The 15739-nt window shown below is 47.1% G+C and overlaps 1 protein-coding gene across 3 annotated transcripts in view; it reads right to left on the bottom strand.

Moving 5' to 3' along the window:
• nav3 (neuron navigator 3) overlaps positions 1-15739 on the bottom strand; it is a 172833-nt gene that overhangs the window by 47874 nt on the left and 109220 nt on the right. For all 3 annotated transcript variants that reach the window (XM_076296784.1, XM_076296783.1, XM_076296782.1), the window contains 2 exons: positions 10090-10563; positions 7916-8029 (listed from right to left, as the gene is read on the bottom strand). In XM_076296784.1, the coding sequence (XP_076152899.1) occupies positions 7916-8029; positions 10090-10563 (588 nt within the window). The remainder of the gene's footprint in view (positions 1-7915; positions 8030-10089; positions 10564-15739) is intronic.

Consider the following 15739-nt stretch of genomic DNA (forward strand, 5'->3'; position numbering starts at 1 on the left):
CAAGCTTCCTCAGTTTAGACCAAATGCCGAACAACTGTTAAACTACTACATTTAACATAACGATTAACACAGGCCTTATTTTGAGTTGACATATTCTAGTCCATATGATTAATTGCATGACTCATGATGACACCATGACACCAACGAGGAGCAGATATCGACTGCATGTGATGACCTCATCCCCTTACCCTTTGTGTGTTTAATGTCTAGAAGACAACCCAACTGGTGAATCATCCTGACTGGAAGACTCTGTTCTGTTGAAAACTATATTCTACCTCTTGCATTTTAAATAGCAAAAGCTGAAACGGCACATGAAATAAGGACCCTCTGCAACTGTGGAATCACCAGTGGCGCAATACAAATCAAAAATAAATTTCAATACAAAGTATACAAACAGTAGTGTCTGAGGAATCTTTAGAGCAATCTTCAAAGCTTTGATACAGCATGCCTGAAATAATATCTTTCGGCATCCTGTTCTTCTCAATTTACCTGACGGGAGATATAAATTCCTGCTACATGCATTTCAAATAAAAATGTCTGAATGGTTTATCAGGCTAGTTCCTGTCTCCTCCTATGCCATGCGAATGCTGCATGCCTGCTGCTGCTGCTATCTGCCACCAAGAGAGATGTCTGCTACTGCTTCATAGAGGACTTCCCCTCCCAGACCACCTGCTGTCTGGAGATACTCTGCTCCCCTTGCTCCCCTCTCCTCTCTCCTCTTTTCTCTTTCCTCTCCTTCCTCTCCTCTCTCCTCCTCTCTTTTCTCCTCTCTCCTCTGTTTCCCTCTCCTTACTGACTGTGGGGCCAGACAGCAGAAAGCTGTTCCCTCCGCAATGAGCAGCAGGCCTGTGTCCGCTCCTCTGAGGGATGGAGAGTGTGTGTGACTGCCCACTCATGTCTATGTGTATGTGTGTGTGTGTGTGTGTGTGTGTGTGTGAACACATGTAACACAGGGAGGCAGAGAGAGAAAGTGATAGACAGAGAAAGTGATAGAGAGAAACAGCGATAGAGAGAGAGAGAAGACTGAGGCTGTAAACATCATCTTTGATGGAACGATGGAGTGAAAAAACTACTTAACAGCCAAATGATAATGAATACTGAAATGACTGAAGCATAGCTACGGTAATTTAGTTTATAATTAGTGTCTCACTCTCTCTCTCTCTCTGAGTTTGTGTGCATATATGTCTGTCTGTCTATGCCTGTGTAAGTGAGACAGACGAGAGAGACACAAAAAATATTTATACCAACCAAATCCACATAGCAAATCTTGCCAAATCTTATATCACAGTACTAATAACAGACAATAAAGCATAATTCAATATCTACATGACTAATTAGGTCAAGCATTAACCCCACTGGATAAGCAAACATAAATATGTAGAGGGGAAATGCATTCCCCCTCATCCCTTTATCGACCCAGCTGAAGGGGTGGAAATATGTGTAGAAATTGTATTAAAATGTTATAACAGGCCCAGTCTCAGTAGCCCCTGCCTCTCTGGGATCACCGGTGCCTGCGGGCAGGGAAACTTCAGTGGAGTAATAACCGTCTTTGTGAATGACTTTGCAGAATAAGAGAGGCTCTAAATCCCCTCCATGCTTACCGCAGCAGAGCGGTCTTACTGAGCGCGCTCCGCCGTCAGCTGCCTCAAACGGACACTGTGAGTGGCAGCCCGAATCAGTTTTGCCTGTCCTCCTCGCTGGCTTGCCAGCTAAAAGCTGAGGGACTGACACAGACACACACACACACACACACACACACACACACACACACACACACACACACACACAGAGTGCAACAGAGCAAACGCAAACAATATAAGGCAGCACATACAGTATGCACACACACAGAGACCCCAAATCTTGGGGGTTTATATGCCAAGCCTCAGCATCCTATACACAGATTGCAAGTCGTTCCTCCCAGATTCTGTGCTGCCCCATCCACAAATCCACTGACCTGCATCCTCTAGAAAAAAGGGCAACCTTTAACACTTAGGGCCAGATGTACGCTTTTGCGCCCACTTCAGGCGTATTTGTTTCGCAACGTGCGTGTAAAATCATTGTGAGGTATGTACAAACAGGCCACAATGATGTAAAAGCGCAAACTGTCTGTCGCGGGAGCTGAAAATGGCTAATTGTGTTTTTCGTATCATGCATATGCATTCATGGGAGGATCCAGGGGAAAGTGGGAGTTTAGCATAAAAAGATGGGAGGGGAAGCGTAAAGAGCGCCTGATTATGTATTCCGCGGTATGTACAAAGACTGCTCCTGAAAGCGCACGTCTATTCTGCGCCTAAATACTTCCGCCTTGTAAAAGCAGGTGTTAATCCAAATTGCAGTTCAATGTGTCAATAAGAGAACCTTTCAAAGACAACAGAATCGCTATTTAGAGCACCAGTTTTGTAAGTATTTGTACTATCAAAAGCAACCTTAACTTTTGTTGGGCTTTCGAATGTCTTACTTTTACTTTCACGTCATCCACTTAAACTTTCCTACTTGCTAGATTTGACCAATCTTCCATAGCCTACGTTCACAAGTAGTTTGAGTAAAACTACTGATCTTCATTATCTCCCAGCTTGTTGACATCTTATCATGTATGGTATTATTTCATGATCGTTAAACGTTTGATTCTTTTTAATGTGGTCATCAGTTAACTTCATTCAACTGCGCTTGTATGTAGGCTCTGCGTTCAGTTGTGGATGTTCGTAAATTGCATTTATGGGCGGAGAAAGGCAGAGAAAGGCGCAGTTTACACTATTGTGATAAATACGACGGAAACTTGGGTCTGACAGCGTTTGTCCATGACGCTGATAACGCTACGTTCGCAAATGTATGTACATCTGGCCCTTAGAGTGTTATCTTCAGAATGACACATCTATCCTTTGAGTCCAGATGCACCAGCACCCTACTTCTAAATCAAATCTATTAAAACAAAAAGATCCTGCATTAGCAGACTACATCTGTGCCGCATTACTGCTCGTGTGTCAGGCTATGTCCTGTTTATACAGGCTCATGTGGATGTGGCCCCAGTTTCACTTGGGAGAAGTCCATTGCAAACACATTTGTGAAGAGAACATACTTCCAGTTCCTCGGTCAAAGTCTCCAGATTCAATGATGAGCAGACGGGCAAGGAACATCTCTCAGCATAGTCAAAAATGTAATCTGGACAGCAACACTGATTTAAATCTATGAAATATTCAACATACACATACGAGTTCTGATCTTCATCTGGATGCTGTAGTTCCACTGAACAAAAAGGCTGCATCTTCACGCCATAGTTCCTTGACAGGGAGACGATCAGAACAGCATGATCGGTTTGCAGTGATTAAGTGTGAAGACAGAGCATGGAGCCTTTATCTCCGGAGTCTCCAGGTCTCTCTGTGGGGGCTGCGGGGCTGATGACTAGAGGTGCCGGGACGCCAAAGCTGTAGGCCTTTACTTATTCATGCGGCTGCCGAGAAGCCTCTTTGCCCGCTTCGCCCGCTCGTGTCGGAACGCGCCGGCTCCTGCTTTCGCGACCTCGCTTGACAGCGCTGCCTTCCAGCGCCACCTCATCTATGTTGCATGATGGGAGTATTTATAGAGACGAAGAGGGTGGTGGTGTGTGTGTGAGAGACTTGTGTCTGTCTGTGTGTGTGTGTGTGTGTGTGTGTGTGAGAGAGAGAGAGAGAGTGTGTGTGTCTGTGTGAGTGTGTATGAAGGAGGGTGTTGAAGGGGGTGCTCGATACTGCCTCCTCCATTGTGTCATCAGTGTCGGAAATTTCCAGAAACCAAAGAAAGATAGCTCTGTCGGCTTGACACCCCATGCTCCTTCTCCCAGACTTTTAGTCATTTACAAAACCAGATCATTCCAATTAACATGATCTCTTTGGCACTTATCATGCAGTTTTTTTCAGCAGTGCCTTGGATGTGACTGAAATTGCAAACTCTAAATTTTACTGAGCCAGATTACTGAGCCTGATTTGATGGGAAAAAGCTATCTAACCTCTACATATTTGGCCTCAAACAAAAGAGGGCTGAGAGAAACTGTTGCATGTTGCTGGAGAGTACAGACTTCTTCGAGGGAGCCATTCATTAGTTTTGAATTATGCATCGGATCAACATCTCTGTCAGGCTGTCTGTCTGTCTCTGAACACTACACACCACAGACGAAGCGATCGAAACTGTTTCTGTTCATTATGTCCAAACGTATGGGGCAAACTGCCATGTTGTCGACTTTAAAATCCAATTCTCTGAAAGGGCAATGCTAAATTGAAACGGGCGTGCTCACAGCAGCAGTGTGAGAACCTGCTCACCTCTGCTGTCTCAGTATGTGTGTGTGTGTGTGTGTGTGTGTGTGTGTGTGTGTGTGTGTGTGTGTGTGTGTGTGTGTGTGTGTGTGTGTGTGTGTGTGAGAGAGAGAGTTTTGGGCGAATTAGAGTGGGAGTTTTGGGCAAATGCCGGGAGCTCAGCGGGCAGTCATCACACACAGATGGTTTGCTGACAGCAGTGGACAGAGAGTGTAAGGACTGCCCGAGCAGAAACACACACATAAACACTGGGGAAAATACACACAGGGACACACTAACACATACACACACACACACACACACACACTAACACACACACACACATACACATACACATACACACACACACACACATACATACTGTACACACACACACACACACACACACACACACACGCACACTTTGGCAAAGCAAACCTGTGTATATTCCAAGTAGGTCATTTGCAAGGTTATCTGCCATTGAAAGATGTTTTCCCTTCTCTCCGTGTACACTATTAGAAATGCTAAGTCTCTCATCTGCTTCCCTCACTCTTCCCAATACATCAACTTTATCTCTGGGAGACGGATTTTTGGCCCTTATTTTTTTTTGTATAATCCAATCAATTCTTGCATCGTCAATGTCAATCAATATCACCCGTCAAAGTCATCCTGTCAAACCCCACAGCTATGGTTCCCTCTGTGCTGTGCACGCCTTGCGGTGGCTATTGGAATTGTAAACTATGTTTGATGAAACTCTGTTTATGCATGTTCAGACTGACTTCTTGTGCTCTTCTTTTTAATCTCTCTCTCTCTCTCTCTCTCTCTCTCTCTCTCTCTCTCAGTACACAGCCTCCCAGAGTGAAGCACATATTTGATGGCTGTTTGTACTGGTTCTTCAGCTGGTGCAACTGCCACCGAAGCCGAGCAACACAAAATCCACAGAGAATTTAATCACAAAATAAATAAAATGAATCTCACTTTTTTTTTGTTTTGTTTTCAGCTTCCAACAGCAATTTGCTTAGCTATTGCTATATACAGTGCAGGGGGGAAAAAAACATCTATGATGCATTTCAAAGACAGGAATTGCCTTAAAGACAGCGATTACTTGAATGCTGTGTCGAGACAATGGGTGACAAATGACTCATCAATTTTATCTCTGTGTATTCATGTGGATTATGGCTGAAATTCAGTTCAGCAGAGCACAGCACATTTGCCCATACAGTTGCGTTGTGACGCGTCAGACGAACATGGGTTATTTTCACTGCTGATGAATTTAGCAGCAAAGCAAAAATCAGCAGCACGCCACGGGAGACGCATGGCAGACAACACTCCAGCCGTAATGAGTCCCCATGGAGATATTCCTCTTCAAAGCATCTCTCTCTCTTTCTCTCTCTCTCTCTCTCTCTGCACCCTCTTTCGGTCTCTGTTCTTTCTCCTGCTCTATCATTTCTCTCTCTCTCTCTATCGCGCTCTTTAACTGTCAGTATCTCTTCTTAGCTCTCTTACTCTCAGTTCTTTCTCTCTCAGCCAACTCTCTCTCTCTCTCCCTCTCTCTCTTTCTCTTCCCCTCTCTCTCTCTCTCTCTCTCTCTCTCGCTCATGCGTTGTGGAAATGGTAAAGACTACCATGTTTATCCTCTCAATTAGGACCGGTAATTGGTCAGGGAGTCGGAAGCTCACCAGAGACCCAAACGTAAACACGCAAAGGTTTAACGTTAAGCCGAAAAATAAGTGAAAACAAGCTGCGGGAGCTGTATTTCTCAGCCCGTCCGTCAGTGAGGGGGGAAAAATCCAGGACTCCTTCCTCCACACTCTGGTGTCCTGAGAGAGCAAACTCTGTTCAGTGATGTGACAGGAGGAGGAGAGGAGAGGGTGGTGGTGGCATGGGGTGGGTGAGGGGGGGGGGGGGGGGGGGGGGTGGTGGAGAGCTAAGCTAGGGAGGTCACAGCCAGGCTATGCTGCAGGCTGAATCTCTGTGGAGTTTTTCCAACTCCAGAAAGAAAGTTTATGATGGGCAGAAAAGTGTATGTCTGCCAGTGAGTGTGTGGGTTTGTGTGGGGAGGGAGAGAGAGACAGATAAATAGAGAGAGGTGGGGAGAGAGATAAAAGGAAAGAAAGAGAGTGAGGAGGGAGAGAGAGAGAGAGAGAGGAGGGAGAGAGAGAGATGAGATAATGAGAGAGTGAAGAGGAGTATTTACTCAGGCTGAAGTGGGGTTGGCGAAGAGAGGCTCTCTGACAGCGTGCAGAGGTGACTCTGCTGGAGCCTGTGCAATGGCATACTGCAGGTACTCAACACCGGTGATACTCCATGATACTTCGCTCCCCTCACATGGTGAAGCATCAAGTGTCAAGTATTAAATTGGAGTTGTACTTTACATCTCAGCCATAAGTCAAAAATATATCTCATGCGTCTTCATTCTTAGTTCAAGAGCACGCTGCCTCAGAGATAGCTAGGAAGAGATTCAGGACCAAACTAGGATATTAGACAAATACTCAGGACCAAACTAGGATATTAGAAAGAGACTCAAGACCAAACGAGGATATTACAGGATCAACATCAGGTTAGTCATGCTATTTCGATGTCTGACTGACTAGGAGGATAAGACTGAACAGATGCAACATATGTGACTGATTGATTGAAGGAGTACAACTGAGGTGAATGTCTGACTGACTGGCTTGGCATTAAAAATGAATCAGAGTCCCTCTCCTTTCACTCTCCTTCGGTCGATACACATTTCGCCTACGGAGGAAAACAGTGTTTTTCTGATCTAACATTTCTCTTTCATACCTGACAAGCACTCTCTTCTCAGGCAGTGGAAGAATGATGGCGCAAACAAAACATTATTTCACACCTTTATGTTATGTCACGGTTAATAAAAGTCAAACACACGCTGCGGTGTGTCGCGCGAATGAACGTTCCAGAAACCAAGCCAGGACACACACATACTCCATTGGTGTCCGATGCTCTTCACTGGAAAGTACACTAAACTGTGAATTTATGGATTCGCTAGCTTAAATAAAAACACTGGTAGAGGTAGCCAGAAAGGCAGTGAATTCAATTTTTTAGATGTTTCCCAAAACTGGAAACAGCCAGCAGTTTCCGGAAAGCGCTGGATATTCATTAGCATCTTGTCAAGAGGCGTCTCAGTAAAAGGGTCTGTATTTTTGGTGGAGCTACTTCTCTGCTCATCACTTCCAGCAAACGCCTTCCAGACTATTACTTATCATAAACTATATCCTGACAGAAGGCAGGCAGTGGCAACCTTTTTCATTCAGTCAGATTGATAGTGAATAGAACTGCAAGAAATCAGAAGTGCCAGGATAAAACATTCTGTCCATTGATTTTAGCAGAACATAATGGCACTAGAAGAATGTTTATGTAGCCTATCTGTTTTTCAATTTGACACTTTAAAGTATTTATTAGTGAGAAAAAGATCTAAAAAACTAATACAGTATGTCAAGGGAATCTATGCCAACTGTTTATGTAAACTACATCCTCACCAGTGATTCAACACTACAGGTTGTGTCCATAGCCACGCATGTCAGTTAAAATATATCTCTGCAGGTGAGAAAGGCTGACAGATTGTGAGGGTTGTAGGAGGGAGGGGGGAGGTAAGGGGAGAGCATCACAGGTGTGTGAGGGGTACGTACCTGTCGGTGTCTCCCTCCTTGAGACCCCGCTGGATGACCTCTCTGGAGGAGGGCAGGTCAGGAGCTCGGCCCACGTTCCGTGAGTACAGGTGCAGCCCGCCATCTGTTAGGTACCTGTGGAGGGACGGATGGATGGAGGGTCACTTAAGAGGTGTGTGTGTGTGTGTGTGTGCGCGCGTTTCATTTCTAATGATGAACAACTTCTTTACAAGGAAGAGAGAGTATGTGTGTGTGTGTGTGTGTGTGTGTGTGTGTATTAGTGTGTCTATGTGTGTGTGTGTGTGTGTGTGTATGTGTGTGTGTGTGTGTTACACCCCACCTTTACGTGGCCCTTTAGGGGTGAACAAAGACCCACCACTGACCCCACATCCTAATAAATATCAGGAACACCTTTTAAAATATACCCAACCAGTGGGATTTATTACATGAAGATAATCCATAACAAAACACTACATAGACATGACACAAAGTCCAAATCAAAAGACAAGACAAAATCCTAGGCTGAGAGGCAGCAAGACAGCCAGCAGTCCCCACACCAAAAGCCTCTCCTCAGGAACTGGATCCTGGAGCCTTTAACTCCCAATCAATGTAATTATCTGCAGCACACCTGAGCAGAGGTAGAGAAGGGAAAGAACAGGGACAAACAGCACTGGGAACACATGCAGCCGTAACAGTGTGTGTGTGTGTTAGTGTGTGTGTGTGTGTGTGTGTGTGTGTGTGTGTGTGTGTGTGTGTGTGTGTGTGTGTGTGTGTGTGTGTGTGTGTGTGTGTGTGTGTGTGTGTGCGTGTGTGTGAGTGAGTGTGAGTGTGACAGAGAGAGAGCCTGCATGTGCATTCTTCGTAGTTAATGAGTGACGGGATCCCATTAATTAGATCTAGCTAGAAGGACACGAGGAGCATCAGCTGTAAGCTAATTAGGATCATCATTTAGTTCATTCCGCTCTCATGCCAAAAGCACAGCTACATTAAACACTCCTACTTCCACAGGTCCAGCCCTCTCATCACTGTCACAGGGACATGCTGAACGGAGAGATGCCTGTGGGTTGTTTAACCTTCCACGACTGGAGAGAACATGAATGATGGAGATGGCATTTACTCAGTTCAGTGTCCTTCTGAAGTCACTCATGGTTACACACGAGAGAGAACACGAGAATTCTTGTGTAGACACACACAAACTCTGTGTACGCTGTGTAGACACACACAGTCATACAGCCCAGAGCACACACATACATACACACACATACACACACACACACACACACTCAAACAAATCCCCTCAACATATTCACATTCACACACACAGACCCACACGCGCGCATACTGGAGCGATGAATTGACCCTGAGCAATGCCTCGTCTCTCACAGATGTGTCAGCAGACAAAGGCTGGCATGATTAGGATACATTGTGAAATGTCTATGCTCTCTCTCTCCCTCCCTCCTTCCCTCTCTCTCTCTCTCTCTTTTCTCTCTACCTCTCTCCCTCAGCTAAATAGTCTGTGCGGCCATTCTACCTGAGAAGACTCTAATCAATCATAATAGCCGGCTGTGCCTGTTGTGTTCCGCGGTCCCTTAATCACCACTGTGAACAAACATGACTAATACGTTCCTCTGCAGCCTCTTATGTGCCTCCTACACAGCGGTGGAGTTAAATACATACCCCCCCCCCCCCCCCCCTCCCCGCCACTCGCTGCCTCAAGCGCCCCTATCCACACTGTCCTTTAGACTCACAGGCGCTTGCAGCTTTCAAAGGAAGTTACGAAAGTCTTGCGCTTCAAACGAGCTCAAAAAGAATTTGAGACTTTCTGAATTCTGACTTTGATGTGAGACATGCAGCAGTCTCCTGAATGCACTGTACTGTATATGCACTGTACTGTAAAGCTTGAGGGGGCTTACAAGCCTTTTTTTTTTTAACGACTAAAAATATCAGAGCTCAGGGCGTTCACGAGGTTTGAGTGTGCAGTGCTAGCTGTGACACAAGAAAGGCTGCGTTCGCGGAGGGGATCTGCTAAAATGAAACAGTGTGTGTTTTAAAGTGAGAGTGTATGCTTTGGCATATGTAAGAGCAGATGATTTTGGTGCCATTTATAAAACAATAAAATCAAAAACCTAGCGGCATGGCAGTGATGTTTTAGAATTGTGCCCATGCTGGAGCTGTTGGCGATGCGCTCCGCTTACCCGCTGGTGATGTCGTCCGAGCGCACGTTCTTCGCCAGCAGGTCTCCGTCGCTCATGTAACCGGCGACGTCCACCTCGGGCCCCACGCCGTCAGGAGCCGGGCCTTTCTCGCCGGCCTCCAGGCCTCTGGCGCCGCCCACGGCTGCCGCCCTCCGGAGCGGGGCGCTGTAGACGTAGCGCGAGGCGTCGCCGCCGTAGCGGCTCGCCGGGCCTCCTCCTCCTCCTCCACCTCCTCCTCCTCCTCCGCCCCCTCCACCACTGCTGCTGCCGCCACCACCTCCTCCTCCTCCGCCCGCGGCTCGTGCCGACGGGGTGTAGCTGCTGGCCATGGATGGGGCGTCGCCCGCCTGCAGCCGCGGGCTCGGCGACTGGCCCAGGCGCCAGGCCATGGGGGAGGAGCGGCTGGAGAGGGCGGGGAGGCCACGCCCGTTGACCTCCGTGGTCACCGTGGAGTCGAAAGTCGTTTCCAGGGTGCTAAGAAGACAACAAAACGAGAACGACATGAAGTTTCAGAAGAAGAGATTAGAGAAGTTTTGTTTGTTTGTTTGTTGTCTTTGGGGGAGGGCACCGTCAACACTTAGCCCACTGCCAGAGGAAGGGATTTAAGCCACGGAGAGATCAATACCTGTAGCAGGTGCTGACACACTGGCTCTCTACTTTGGCCTTACACAGCACATACACAACGTAAGCCCTGTACAGTACGTATGCACCAAGGTGAAGGGAAACAGTAACTTTTCCATCCAACACACAGCACCTGTAACAGCAGTAGCCAACCCCACAGCTGTATTTCACTAGAAACACTGTGTGTGTGTGTGTGTGTGTGTGTGTGTGTGTGTGTGTGTGTGTGTGTGTGGTTGCGTGTGTGTGTGTGTGTATGTGTGTGTGTGTGTGTGTGTGTGTGTGTGTGTGTGTGTGTGTGTGCGTGTGTGTGTGTTGTGTTCTGCGTGTGTTTGTGTGTGTGTATGTGTGTGTGCATGTGTATGTGTGTGTGCATGTGTATGTGTTTATGTGTATGTGTGTGTGTATGTGTTTACATGTGTGTGTGTGTGTGTGTGTGTGTGTGTGTGTGTGTGGTTTCTGGGAAGCTCTGGCCCCAGAGTGTGTGCACTGTGCAGTGTACTGCCAAGGACAGTGTAGCTGCTCAGGCAGAATGATTGGTCATCACAGCATGTCTGACTGCTGCTGTGAAGGGAAGTCATGTCTGATTCCCCTCAGTACCAGTATCACATGTATAAACACCATTACTGAAGCGCTTTATCTGAAGTGGTGTGTGTGTGTGTGTGTGTGTGTGTATGTGTGTGTGTGTGTGTGTGTGTGTGTGTGTGTGTGTGTGTGTGTGTGTGTGTGTGTGTGTGTGTGTGTGTGTGTGCGTAAGAGAGTGGGAGAACATTTCACAGAAGCTGAAGTCTACAAGAGCTCTCCCTGGTGGAAAGTGTATCGAACTACACGGAAGACATGCATTTCAAAGTCAATGCATTGCTCAACCCTTCCAGAGGTCACATTCTGTATCTCACAGTGGAGATACGGAATGCTCTAGAATCTTCAGTAGCTATCAGAGATCTTACTGCGAAATGGTCTAGAATCTTCAGTAGCCATGTAATGTTCCAACGCATGATGAGAAAAGGATGTGCTAAAATAAATCCCTCTGTGGGTGATCAGAGCTGAGGTTGCTGTTGATGTGATTGCGGGAGGCAGCTGACCACACAGAGTGTGTGTGGGTCTGAAAGTGTGAGGTGTGACGTCAAGGATGGTGGACGTGGGGGGGTCACTGTGGCCAGGGCAGAAGGAGTGTCATAGCCACCGTCAAACCCCATCACCATCGATACCCAACTCAACCCGCAGAGATTTTCACACACAAACAAACACACACACACACACACACACACACACACACACACACACACACACACAGCTGCACTCATATATATTATGCATGCTAAACACAAGTCAAAAAACACTGTAGCACCTTGTCCGTCTGTCCCCACACACATACACACTCACACATTAAAAATGCCTAAGGTTATGCATAAGATTATGCAGTATTCACACAGCATATTTGACAGTTAACAAACCTGCTGTCTTAGTATTACACACCCACACAAGGGGAGGGAGGGAGAAGAGCTATTGGGTATTGTTGAAGGCAAGGGGAAAAAGAGAGATGGAAATGAGAAGAATAAAGTGAGAAAGAGAGAGAGAGAGAGAGAGAGAGAGAGAGAGAGAGAGAGAGAGATGATTCAGCACAAATCAGAACAGGTGTTGGATTCCCTAGTTAAACATACTCCACTGGCCTTATCCTCCTCAGGGCTCCTCTTGGGGCCACACACACACACACACACACACACACACACACCACACACACACAGAGACACACACACACTCACTCACACACTCTCAAACACACTCACACATGGTCCACAGCTTTCAGAGCTGAGTGAGTTGATTGAGCATCAGTCATTGCTCAGTCTCCAAGTGGTGGATGGAGGAAGAGAGGGAAAGAGGGAGGAAGAGAGGGAAGGAGGGAGGGAGAGAAGGAGAGATAGAGAGTCTGGCTGCTGGGAAGAGAGGGACAGGGACAAGAGATCTGGTAGTTTTCCATCCGTTCTACCTCTGTAGTTCTTGCCAGCATTCTTTTGGCAGCGCTCGGAACGTGGAGAGGAGCCGCACGTTTCAAAGGCGTGACGCGCACAGCCAAGCACACGCGTTGGCGTCGGCAATGACGACGGCTGCGACCGCGCCTCGCCAGTCCCATCATGTGGTCTCTCTGTGAAGCCGTGTGGCTGATTGCTTTTTTTTCCTTTCTGAAGGCTGACCATTGTGAGCTCCCCTACTCAAGGCTCGCCACTGCCCCTGGTGTAAAACCCTAGTACGGCAACCATTGGTGGAAATCATATGTATTTAGAGGATCTAGTATTTTCCAATATGGTAGAATAAACTTAAAGCGTCTATATTTTTCACACATCCTCAAAGTGTGGCCTTAGTTAACAATACAATAACTGGATCAAGATAAATCAGCAAGGTGAACAAATCATTAAATCATTAACTATGCTGCTCTATTTATACTCCTGGGTAAAGATTTAGCCCAGCTGTGTGTAGAGGGTGGACTCTAAGCCTGCAGTGTATCTCTGGGTTAGTCTGCACACATGCTCCCTCTCCTCTGGACAGGGCTGAGCTCTGGGGCAGATCTCTCTTCCAGATGGTGGCGATAGCTGTGCTATCGATCAGGACGAGGGGCCTCCCGGGGGAAGTCAAGGGACGTTTATCCACCTCTGATGTCCCTCCACATGGCAGCTGACAGTTCCCTCACTTCCCCTCGGCCCCATCCCTGTCTACATCCGTCTCCTGGCAACCGCACAGGCCTCTGGGAAGGTGGAGGACTACAGCAGCTTTCGTCTGCCAGAGAGACAAGGTCATTTTTTTCCATTTCTAGTCTATTTCTCTCTCATTTTCCCTTCCTTTCTTTCTTTACTTCATTCTTTCTCTCACTCTCTCTCTTTCTCTATCTCTCTCTCTCCCTGTCTCTGTGCAGAGGCGGCCACGCTCCACACCAGTCCAAAAATCAATAACTCAGGATGAAAACACGGGCCAATATCACTTTGGCGAGCACAGACAGCAATGACATTTACGTCAACATTTACTGAAGACTAGTGTCTCTGTGTTGATAATTACAAAGGCGTGGAATAGGGGGGGCTAGTGAGTCATGGGGTAATGAGACTACTTTAACACACACACACACACACACACACACACACACACACACACACACACACACACACACACACACACGCACACACACTCTCCCTCTCTGAGTGAGTGACCATAACTTCCCATCACAGTACAGTGTGATGTGTGTGTCTGTTACCTTGCGAAATAGAATAGCCAGCGTTTGGCCTGGTGTCAGTAGAGAGTCATGGGCAGTGGCTGGAGTGGAGCTTCATATGTCGGGCGATCTCAGGGGAGATCTATTGGGCCGCAGGGTAATGGCCGACATGGGTAATGGGGATTGGGGATTGGGAGTGCACCATGAAAAATCACAAATGCGCTTGGATACAGGTAAACATACAAGCACACACATTCACACACAAATACACACACATGCACACACACACACACACACACACACACACACACACTTTGGGCACACACACACACACTTCTTCTCACTGGGTTATGATTAATTTCCCGAGCCTCCAGCTCAGCCCTTAAATACTATCCAAACAAGCCTGGCCGAGGGAAAGCTATCAGCAGCAGAATGAGATAGCTCAGCCCAGCAGGCAATCCCATGGGGACGGACCGGGCACCTCAGGAGGGGATTTGAGAGATGAGCGCACCTGTCAGTGACCGCGTCATGCCCTTCAGCTCCACAGCTTCAGACATGGGGGCGGGGGGGGGGGGGGGTTTTCTTCTCTTCTGAATGTCAATCAATATTCTCGACTCTCACTGACCCAAAAGTAAAATGCAATGAGGGGGGAAAGAAATTTATAAAGGTGTGTTCTGATCAATAAAAATACCTCATGTGGCTGCGTGCTGCTGTGGAGTAAGTGACTATGGTTGGGCTGTGGGGGAGTCTGTTGGGGTTGGTGCTGTGTGAGGATGGATGGAACTCAATTTCCGGAGAGTTCCATCACATAGGAGGGGTGACAACCATGGCACTAGGCAGAGAATGCTTGTTGTTATGGCCCTCTGGTAATAACAATAATTATAGAGACCTGGATTGTCAGAAATAAATATTTATTTCTGACAGGATTGCTATGAAAAACTACTTCTGGTGTGAACACAATCTGGACCTCCAGGTGTCAAGAAAATCCATTTCCAACCTTTGAGTTGTGTGGGTTGAGGAAGTGTGCACTGGTCTGCCGTCTTCCATGGTGATTACGTCCATGGTGATTACGTCCATGGTGATTACCTCCACGGACGCGGTCTGAGACACTCGCTCTAATTAGCCCGTCATGGCTGCTGCCATCTCACAACCGCAATTCTTCCATCATTATCATTCCTCAGTGGACCCGCTCCCCCAATCTTCGCCATCTCATTGTCGCCTCACCGAGCGTGTGCACAGAAGTGCCATTTTACAGGATGGTGGTGCCTTGAAGACCCCATTGGTTCCACACTGTTTTTCCTCACCCTCCTCTATATGAGTAAGTGTCTAAATGTAATAGTGGTCCCTCTCTCTCCACCATCCTGCACCCCTTTAGAATCGATGCGCTGGAGAAAAGGGAAAATAAAACAATAGTGTTTCATTGATCCGCGAGAGGCAGGCTTTTTTTTTCTCTCGTATGGAGCAGGGAGCAGAAGGCGACGCCATCTGTCAAGTCTGCCCACTTCCCCAGAACCTTTTTTCAACTCCTAGCAGCCGCAGAAATTCCGACAGAGCTGAGGAGCGGACAGCCTCTCCTGGTGTGAGCAATATGGGCCATATGGTACAGTTTGATGGACAAAACCCGACTGCAATGTTACTCAACTTAATCTTCTCATTAGCTAGCGTTCCATCCTAAAACATATCAATGAGTGTGTCTACAGATGAAACGTGGCAGGCACTCATGATTTTGATAGGTGCATAACAATCGAAAGATATAGGAAGAAATAGTTGATTGATAGTGATTAGTTAGGAAGAAGTATGATGGAGTTATCAAGGAATACACCCACACAGACA

This window comes from Alosa pseudoharengus, unplaced genomic scaffold (genome assembly GCF_046254945.1).
Source record: "Alosa pseudoharengus isolate Yale_2024_CS ecotype anadromous, Long Island Sound unplaced genomic scaffold, YU_APseudo_1.1 YU_APseudo_1.1_scf_20, whole genome shotgun sequence".
Taxonomy (NCBI): Eukaryota; Metazoa; Chordata; class Actinopteri; order Clupeiformes; family Clupeidae; genus Alosa; species Alosa pseudoharengus.